The following is a 10,638-nucleotide window of genomic DNA, read 5'->3' on the forward strand; positions in this document are numbered from 1 at the left end:
TTGTAAAAATTATAAATATTCAATATTTGGCCTCTGCACTAAGGAAAGGTTTTCTTTACAAGTATTTAATACTCCGCTTTCCTTGTGAAAATTTCCAATAGTTTAAATTTAGGATATTTGAATATACCTCCAATTTTCAATTTCATAAAAACCTAATTAATGGTATTACTTTGAATTGTGTAAGCAATTTTCCAATTTTTAAATTCTCTCGTTGAGGCAAGTCTTAGAAAAGTATCTGATAAATTAGCATAGATTGGGGGATGAATAATCTCAACCAATTGTCGAACTTTGGTTTTCTTATTGGAATTATTCGAAATGTTGTCATTTAAGGATTTTTCACATTCGTTCAGTAATTCGTAGAAATTTCTCCTCACAGTTGATTGAATATTAACTTCGAAAATCGATTGACTTCTCATATATTTACATTCCAAATCTCTCAAATCGTCAATTTCTAAAGATTTATCAATTCCCTTTTTTGAAATTATTTTTTGTAAATCCATATTTAGCAAGTAGTTTTCAATAGACATTTCTTTAGAAGCATATTCTTTTAGAAGAATTTGAAATTCTGAATTTTTCAAATAATTTTCCAATTGATCAAACTGACTAGAATTTGTTTGAATATTAGAATCATTTCCATATTTGGCATTTCTAATAAATTGAATAAACTCGGAAACTAAAACAGTTCCACCACAAATAAACATGAAACAGACAAACACCAAAAACCTAAAAAATCGACTCATTTCTATAAAAAATTCACTCGTTCCAGATCCATAAAATATAATTACTAAAATGGTATTCACAATTAAAAATACCAAAAGTAGCAAATCAATTCTAACAAGAAAAGGATCATCAAATAGGAGAAATCTTCTCAATCCCTTTTCCTTAATAATTTTCCTATTCACAATCATATCAAATACAATAGCTCCAAATCCCAACAAACAACCCAACACACAATACAAGACAATTGTTGCATTTCCCACAAGTAGATAGGTAAATTCAGCATCGTACAAATCAGTAAAGAAGAATGTCACTCCATGTATCGAAAATATCAAAGCAATCACAAGAGGAATTGCCATTGTAAATAACAATCCATATTTCCATTCAGAGAATTTTCTCATTCTATGAATTACCTTATCACTATTCATTCCTTCAGCTTTTGTAATCAAAGTGTACAAATTTCTCAAATAGTAATAACGTACAACTGTCAAGCTATAGTTCATGACAATGAAACAGACCACAATCATTGAGAAATATCTCAGAAAATAGTAACATGCATTATTCATAAAGGTGGAGAAACAAATTTCCAATGGAACGATGAATATTGGAAGGTAGGGAGTGAGTAATCTTCTGGTGAGTGATCGTTTTCTGAATGCTTGACTGGCAAATAAGCAGAGAAAGTAACCTATTTCTATGATGGAACATGGAATGAGCCAATAATCTCCATTCGCGAAGGCAAAATCAACACATTGAGTCGTGACACATTTATGACATGTGGAAGGTAGAAAATTATTCAATAATTCCAGTAGAGTTTCGTTTGAGTTGTTACTATGTGTTGGTATTGAAATATTGTAAACTTTCAATGTATTCTTTACAATTTCGTCTAAAATCCAATATTGTGGTTTTTGTAAAGTAATTCCACTCACAAAATTAATGAAATTCAAATCAGAATTTGACAAATTTCCAAACAGTTTCAATCTGGCCATCACGTTATTCATATCTTTATCTATATATGATGAACAATGTATTGTAAACTCATTGGAATTCGTGGAATTGATAGTGGAATAATTATTGAGTGTGAAAAATCCATTCAATTGGTTCAAATTTTGCAAATCACTTAATTGGGTTAATTCTGATTGGGAAATGACGTTCAAAATTGATGGAACTAGAGGAAGAGGAATAAAATCAGATGGATTAATCAGAACGAAACTATCCGAATCTCTGTATAACCTCAAATAATCATAGAAATATTGTAATGTAGAAAATAAAACATCGTATTGCAAGAGAACGTTTTTAGGATTTCGACACGCATCTCCTGAAAATGTAAAATAATGAACTTTCAGATTTAAATTATGAAACGAAACGAAACTCTGAAACTCTGAATAAAGTCTTTTTTCTACACCAATAGTAAGACGAGAGGATTCTTCCTTCAAAAATTCCACCATTGATTCGGTAGATTTCACCAGTGAATCGTCCAATTGATTAGTTTGGAATATTTTCCTCCAGACGAAAGCTGTCAAATAATCATTTACACTCACAATTGACTGCGACCGATCCACATAATAAATAGATTGTTGGGTTAGTGAAATATGTTTAGTAGTATCGAGAATAATTGTTTCCGATAACACGAATTTTGTTATTAAAATTAAAGTAAACGAAAGCAGAAGAAATAAATGATGAGAATTTCGTATACTTGATGTTGGTGAGTTCGTGACGTGCATTTTTTTCTGTTGTGAAGTTTGTTATCCAAATGTCAGAAATTTAGACAGTTAAGGGCCTTAAAGATTTCCAAATTTTGACAATTACCATTTTTGAAGTTTGTTTTGAAAAAAGAAAAAAACAACAGCAAGAAAATATATTGAATGCACCAATGTGTGAATATTGAAATAATTTATCATTGGAAAGATGTGAACGGTTTCGAATAAACTTTACAATAATTTTTTTCTATTTTTTCATTAATTTCTTCAGAAAAATTCAATAGTGTGGTGTTGAAATATTGCAATTGTAAAGAGACCAATGCTATTAATAATAATTTACTTGAATTGTTTAAAATCTATTTGAAAATTGTTAAGATTTCGGTAAATGACCAAATATAGAAAATCCATAAAAGAAATTTTCCAAAAATTACAAAAATTTGAATAAAAAAAATATGAAAAAATCAAACCAATCCATAGAATTGAGTTTATTCCATCCAAACTCTCTTTCTCATGAGAATCGAGTCCAAATTTCTCATGCACTTCGAAATATTTCTCCAAATATAGTAATTGGACAAAATGAAGGTGAATTTGATTGTTACACAGATGAAATTCTTCTCTCATCTGAATTACCAGATGTGTTTAGTGTAGATTCCATGTTTCTTCCTCATCTAATCGATAGAGGACTCATTCAGCCAATTCAAAAAGATTATTTGAATTCTCTTTGTAATCCTGACGAAATGTTTGAGTTTACAAAACAATCCTGTCAATTTAATGGCGACTGGTATGGAATACCAATGTTTGTCCATGGATACATTGTCATGCAACGTGAATTTGATAAGGAAATCAAGTCACTTCAAGCACTTGCTGAAAAACATGGTTATGACTCAATTGTTTTTCCAGATATGGCAGCTTCTAGCTCCATGTTAATAGTCAGATCGTTTGCTTTGGATCAACAGGGTGCTACTAATTCCAATAGAATTCAAATCACTAGAGAAAACTTTCCACTTTCAAAGATGGACGAAATTTCACCTTCCTATTTGAAGAATTTCAGAACTGTGCAAAATGCGACCAAGATTGTGAGTGCACAAGAGTTGGTGGATACATGTAGGTTGGGAGAATGCATTCCACATGCTGCCTACGTTGGAAGATTGGAAAATGTTTGTGGACTCAAGTCAAAATTCGAGCAGGGAAATTGGACTTTGACAGTTCTTCCTTTTTTGGAAGGTAAGGCAATGACTACGACTGTTAGTGTGTTGGTATTCAATGCTAATTTGAAAGGAGAGAGATTGAAACAAGCAATGGAATATCTGAAAGGTTTTTTCACTTTGGAAAAAGTGGACGAAATGTTGGAACATGGTTTAATGATACCTTGCGATAAATCCAGATTGAGAAGATGGTCTGAAAAGAGTACCATCTATAGAGATGTTCTCTACTCTCTAGAAAATGTAGAAAAAAAGATTATTAACATTTCATTACATCCAGATTTGGACAATCGAGAAATTGTCAAAATGTCAAATATTCTCAAACCTCATTTACAACACATTGCTGTAGGTACACTTCGTTGCTTAACTGCAGACATGGTAGAGAAAGCCAAAAGTGGACATCCTGGCATGCCAATCGGAATGTCAACCATCGCTTTCGTATTATGGAAATATTTCTACAGAGCTTCAGGTAAAGATCCAACATGGATCAATCGAGATCGATTCATACTCAGTAATGGACATGGTTGTGCACTTCAATATGCATTACTTCATTTAACAGGATATGAATCCATGCCCATGGAACAGTTACAGAAATTAAGAACTTTGGATTCGAATACTCCTGGTCATCCCGAATGGTTCCATACAGATGGAGTGGATGCTACGACAGGTCCACTTGGACAGGGTATGTGCAATTCTATTGGAATGGCAGTCGCTGAATGTCACTTGTCCAAGAGATTTAACAGAAATGAGTTGAAATTATTTGATCATTACACGTATGTCTTTTGTGGAGATGGTGATTTGATGGAAGGCATGTCCACAGAGGGTATGTCATTTGCAGGACATCAACAACTCAACAAAGTCATTGTTTTTTATGATGACAATAGAATTACCATAGATGGAAGTACGGATCTAACATTCACTCAGGACACAGCCATGGTTGCAAGAGGATTGGGTTGGCATGTCATTGAAGTTCATGATGCCGACTCTAACTTGCTAAGAATCAAGGAAGCAATCGAAACAGCTCGTCTTGTAACCAACAAACCATCCATGATTATATGCAAGACAACCATTGGTTATGGAACTAAACAGGAAGGAACTGCCAAAGCTCATGGAACAGCATTGGGTGAGGATTCTGTTAGAATGTTGAAGAAATTCTGTGGATTTAATCCAGACGATCATTTTATTATTCCTTCCATTGTGAGGGAAGAATTTGAAAAGATTTCTGATAGAAATGCCAAATATTTGCAAGAATGGAATGATATGACACAAAAATATGCAAATTCACACAAATCTGAATGGGAAATGTTGATGAGAATGAGAAGGGGTGAAATAGAGGACTCTCTCGAGAAGTTTCTTCCAAAATTTGAAGATGAAAAGTCAATGGCCACTAGAATGTGTTCACACGAAGTGTTAAATGGAATATTCAAGATTATTCCAGCAATGGTTGGAGGATCAGCTGATTTAACACCATCCAATTTGACAGATATTGAAGGACAGAAGGATTTTCAACCTCATTCCAGAGAGGGAAGATATTTCAGGTTTGGAGTTAGAGAACATGGAATGTGCTCCATTTCGAATGGAATTCTCTATCATGGACTGTTGAGAACCTATGTAGGGACTTTCCTTAATTTTGCTTCGTATGGATTGGGAGCTATTCGTTTGAGTGCACTAGCTCAATTGCCAAATATTTTTGTGTTGACACATGACAGTATTGGCTTGGGAGAAGATGGACCAACTCATCAACCTATTGAAGTATTAACAGCTCTGAGAGCTATTCCTAACATGAATGTGATTAGACCAGCAGATGGTAGAGAAACAAGTGGTGCCTATCTATCAGCCATCAAAACTCTCAAAACTCCAACATGTCTAGCTCTGTCAAGACAAAACGTTCCACCAATCAAGAATTCCAGTATCGAAAAGACACTCAAAGGAGCCTATATCTTGGAGCAAGATGAAAACCCTGATGTTATTTTAGTGGCCACAGGCTCAGAAGTTCAACTCATTGTTGAAGCCAAGAAACAATTGAACGAAAGACAAATTAATGTAAGAACTATCAGTATGCCAAGTTGGGAACTCTTTGATGCACAGCCACTGGAATATAGACAGGAAATATTCACAGCTGGCATTCCATGTCTGTCAGTTGAAGCTGCTTCTATCATTGGATGGAGTAAATACAGTCATCACCAAATTGGAATGCTTAATTTTGGAGCTAGTGGAAAGTATACAGATGTCTATGAAAAGAATCAGATTACAACAAGAAATGTTGTTGAATCTTCTATCAAGTTAATCGATAGATATAAGAAATCAGCTCCAAGTTTAATTCTTGCTCCATTGAAGGAAGAAAAAGCGTTATAAGAATTCAACAAATAAATTGTGTGAGAATCACTGGTAATTAATATCTAATTTTTTTGAATTGTTGGTGAATGAACTCGTATCTCTATCGTTTATTTAATGGACATGGTTTTACCTCTTCTGACACAATTCTTAATGAACTCCATTGTAATAAAAATCTATTCAATACAACCAAGCCAGTATTGATTCAGGTACTGTATCACAACCGATAATTGGCAGTAATATCGTCTGAAATGGATTCACATTTTACAAAAATAAAACGCTCCAAATTAAATCCTCACAGACATAGTAAAATGAACCATTCAACCTTAATCATCCTGTGAGACACAATACACTGTAAATTTTTAAACTGTAATTTGCAATCTTAATTAAGCTATCTCCTAGTTGAGGCTCTCGATGATGACAAGCTCCTCGATGAAATTGGTGCTTGCACACCAAAATGGTCTGCATGAATCCCAGCTTGTGACTTTCGCAATAAAAAGGGATTTTCCATCATTAGATTTTCCTTCTCCACTCTTACACTAGCTAAGGAAGCTGCCTTATAAGCATTGGGATAAAATGAATTCTTATTAAATGTGGATGAAGTGGATCCTCTAGGTGTTGATCCAGTGTGTCGATCGATTCTTTCTTCACCCTCCTTAAATTCATTGTACAATCTTGCCTTTTCAACTAATTTGTCCTCCTTAACAAACAAGGATTCAATCACTTGATTTAGGAAGAGGGGACTAACATTGTCTTTAACACTCTTATGTGAAGGGTCAATATCGTCTGGTAGGAAGAGAGGTACAGATTTGATGGCTTCAAGTTGAGATTTAAGTGACGGGTTGAGAGCAAAGGATTTCTTTCTTGGTAATCTTCCTGGAGCCATTCGTGGTGTTGGCAATGAAGTTGTTGAAGTGTTTGGCTTCCATCCAGTCGATCCTGTAGAAGATGATGGTGTGGCTATGGCTGTTGATGTAGTTGAAGATGATGAAGGTGGTCGAATTTGTTTGAATGAAACAGTTGGAGTGCTTGGCCTTCTGCTGTTCTTTGGATCTGCAGATTGCACTCTCCTTGAAATACCTCGAGCACTATTGATTCGAGGAGACTCTGGAGGAGGTTGATGTTTCAAATAATCGATGGATTGAGTGGACATGTTGTTATTCTTCTTCTGAAGAACAACACTTCCACTCACACTGTTTCTCCTCTTTTTAGGATCCACATCCTGGGATGAAGATGTTGAAAATAATTGAACATGTTCTTTTGGTTTGATGTCGAGTGGCTTTCTAGCACTCTTCTTTGGTGTGAATCTTCTTCCACCAATAGATGATGTTGCACTCTGTGCTCTACTTGGAGTGGTTGAGGCCATTAGAAATTCATCACTAAACGATGAGTCGCCATCTTCACTGGTGGGTGAAGTGAGAGGAACAATGGGAGTGGTAGGAATGGAGACACATCGTTTCGTATTGCTGTGAAAGGTTCCTGAATTGTTGTTGAATTCAATTGGACTCGGTACTGGTTCAAAGACAAAACTATTATTCACAGAGCTAATAGTTGTAGTATTATTATTCGTAACAATGTATGAAGAATTATGAGAATAAACAGGTGAAGTTCTTCGAGGAGTTAATTGAGTGAAGAATTGACCTTCCTCTGGTAACTGACCTGTAAATATTCTCGGTGATATTCCAGCAGTTTCGAATGATGCATTCAAATTAACAATTGCTAAAGTCCTAGATCCTCTCGAGCTATTCAAATCATATTCGAAAATATCTGCAGTATTGTTGTTTCCCTTTTTTAATCCTTTCAATGATAGACTCTTCATAATTCTATCAAGAATATTACAGTAAATAGTTGTTCAACTCAAGATGACAGAGAGAGAATATATTGATGGTCGCTTGATTGATTTCGAAAATTGATGATCCCAACCTAAACTCATATAAGGATGAATTCAATGAGGGCAATCCGATTAAAAAACCTATGCTTACTCTTTCAAGAAGTGATTCCCAAAATCAATATAATGCTTGTCCTTTGTCCTTGATGGAAATCTATGAACGGCTTTTAAAAAACTGAAAATGATGATCCTATTGATGCCGATATCCTGTCTTTTTTCGATATAATTTATCCTCTTCTCCTTTGAGGGAGTGATGATGCAAACAATTGTTGAATGAAAATTTACAATTCTTCTACTACGGTTTTTAAATTGTTTTTCAATTTCCTCAATTCTTCTTCTTCTTTGCACAGATTATTATTCAGCAAATCAATTTTTAAATTAAAATCCGTATTGCTCTCTCAATATATATATTAAAATTAATTATCAGTTATCGGAGCAATGAGGAAACACGATGATGAGGAAAAGTCCTGCAAACTCTCAAACTCTAATCGGATGATGATGAAATTTTTTAGAATGATGAAAAAAACTAAGGCAAGAACTCTCTTGCCGATATGAAGAGGTTGTGATGTTTATTATCTCTCGAGAGTTTTCATAGAGAATGTACAATCATTGATTTGAATCAGAGCAAGTCAAATTATTTGATGTTTTATATTCAACGGTGTTTGACAGGTGGCTAGCAAGAGAGATTTAAGGAGAAACCTTTGAAAACTGAATAATGGAGCAAAAGGAGGAAGAGCGGAATATAGAAATCTTGTCTATTAAGGCACAATTTGTGCTCCTTATCCAAATCAAAAAGGTCAAATAAATTAATTTTACTGTACTTCCAAAAGGGAGTCAGTATTCTCCCAACCACAAAAAGGTTCCATAGAATGGCATTGAAGCTTTTTCTATCAATACTATATTTCTTAGCAGTAGGAACAGGAGTAAAAGATCTTAGCATGCATCCAACGATGCATCCTCCTCATCATACGAAATCTGCCTTGGCAACTAGCTTCCAAATAATATATCGCAGAAGGACCAATTCTATCGAACTGACATCCACAATTGAAAATGACAAATATCCATTTGGAACAACATACTGTGGCGGTGTTAGCTTGTGATGCTGTAAAATAATCCACAATTATAAGCATCGAACAGGTTCATGATGGTGCATACTTGGTGTTGCTGCAGTCTTCTTTTATTTTGTGAATTGTGAGTTTTACATGCATTGTTGAATATTTGATATTAGATATTTGAAAGATATAATTGACGTGATTTGATAAGAATAGTTATGCTCTGATATTGTGATATCATTGTTGATTGAATTTAATAACTAACACTTTTTCCTTGCCTTCATACATCAAACATTCCTTATTAGTAAATGGTGTTATTTGTCATCTTTGTGGTGCAATACAGGAATTTTCAAATTGTGTAACGAGATTTCGTGGCGCCACAAAAACCCTCCACAAATCTCTTATTGGGCTTACCTTTCACAATAAAACAATTTAAAAAAAAAACACCAATAACACTAGAGCCAAATTATTTTCTCATCGTGGAGAGAGAAATTTCGAGAGGCCCATTATCAACACTATTACTCATCATCTTCCGTGCTTGTCTATCACCACGAGCTACCAACTATTGTTGAATATATAGAGAATATATATCAACAATTACATCTTTATTGTTGATCATCATCAACATTGTCATCAATTGTGTCGAGTGAACCAAATCACCTTCATATTTGAGATCACACATTCTTTTGGCAAGATATTGATCTTTGTACTCTATTCATTGGTTCATCAAATCCATTTATAGATTTTTCATTTTCAAATCTCTATTGCTTTACCTATTCAATAGTGTATTTTGTAATCACTCTCATAATTTTGTCCCTTCACAACACCCACCACACTATTATTCTGCTGTGTATTGCACATTGTGTTTGCTTGACTGAAAAAAAATTGCAATACACCTTAATTTAACAAATACCCACACAAAGAAGAAGAACACCAAAGAGTACTCTCTTGTTGTGTGTGTATTGACAATCAATTGCTGAAGCTATCAGACCAACAATTACACTCTAACCCATTACACTCTTTTCCTATACTTTCGAGAGAAGTAATATTCCTGCTAACTATTTGGTTCATTCTCCCACACATACATACTCATCAATTACTCTCCACAAAGAACACCTTTCTACTTCCGGAAGTTTGTCTCTCTGCTATTACATTGAATATCACCACTACCACCACTACCAAATTCACAACCCAATATTTCTCTCCATTCATACATACTCAAGATGAATAATAATAATAGAAGGCCAACTACATTCAATCCTTGTGTTGCCAATACAAATATCAGACGTGCCAATGATGAAAATACTCTCCTGCAACAACAACAATACAACTCGTACAATTCAAAGTATGAACCATTCCAATCGAGAGAAATCCTCAGAGATGTTACCAATTCAGCCTCTTCGAATCAGAGAAATGTCATGATGCAACAAGGTGTCTGTTCTCAACAACAGCAACCACTCAAACCAAACACTATTGGTCAAAACAATTACTATAATTCTCAAAACAATATACCTAAAAAACCATCGAGTGCTAATCTTCCACAACAAACTCAACCATACAAGAATGTTGTGCAACAAACAAATAGCAATACTACAACAATATATAACTATGGACAACGACCATTGAATGCTCCAAACACTTATCAATACTCCCAACAACAACAGCAACCAATTACTCTCCAACAACACCATCCCCAATATAATAATTCCTCCTCAAATAGTCGAGGATTTTTACCACAACATTCTTCC

The 10,638-nt window shown here is 34.4% G+C and overlaps 4 protein-coding genes across 4 annotated transcripts in view; 2 read left to right on the plus strand and 2 right to left on the minus strand.

Moving 5' to 3' along the window:
* Positions 1-152: 152 nt before the first annotated feature.
* On the minus strand, positions 153-2,438 carry NAEGRDRAFT_74523 (uncharacterized protein; the record flags this gene model as incomplete). Its single annotated transcript, XM_002670416.1, has 1 exon — positions 153-2,438. One exon carries the CDS (start codon positions 2,436-2,438, stop codon positions 153-155), a length of 2,286 nt encoding a protein of 761 aa, XP_002670462.1.
* Positions 2,439-3,922: 1,484 nt separating this feature from the next.
* On the plus strand, positions 3,923-5,971 carry NAEGRDRAFT_60965 (uncharacterized protein; the record flags this gene model as incomplete). Its single annotated transcript, XM_002670372.1, has 1 exon — positions 3,923-5,971. One exon carries the CDS (start codon positions 3,923-3,925, stop codon positions 5,969-5,971), a length of 2,049 nt encoding a protein of 682 aa, XP_002670418.1.
* Positions 5,972-6,034: 63 nt separating this feature from the next.
* NAEGRDRAFT_81833 (uncharacterized protein) lies at positions 6,035-7,769 on the minus strand (the record flags this gene model as incomplete). Its single annotated transcript, XM_002670417.1, has 1 exon — positions 6,035-7,769. One exon carries the CDS (start codon positions 7,767-7,769, stop codon positions 6,342-6,344), a length of 1,428 nt encoding a protein of 475 aa, XP_002670463.1. The 3' UTR covers positions 6,035-6,341.
* A 2,344-nt stretch (positions 7,770-10,113) lies between these two features.
* The window catches only part of NAEGRDRAFT_74526 (cyclin-like protein), a gene marked incomplete at both ends in the record, with an annotated part of 1,921 nt that continues 1,396 nt past the window's right edge, over positions 10,114-10,638 (plus strand). Inside the window, one exon of the mRNA XM_002670373.1 lies at positions 10,114-10,609. Within this exon, the coding sequence (XP_002670419.1) occupies positions 10,114-10,609 (496 nt within the window). The remainder of the gene's footprint in view (positions 10,610-10,638) is intronic.

This window comes from Naegleria gruberi (assembly GCF_000004985.1).
Source record: "Naegleria gruberi genomic scaffold NAEGRscaffold_71, whole genome shotgun sequence".
Lineage (NCBI taxonomy): Eukaryota > Heterolobosea > Eutetramitea > Acrasida > Naegleriidae > Naegleria > Naegleria gruberi.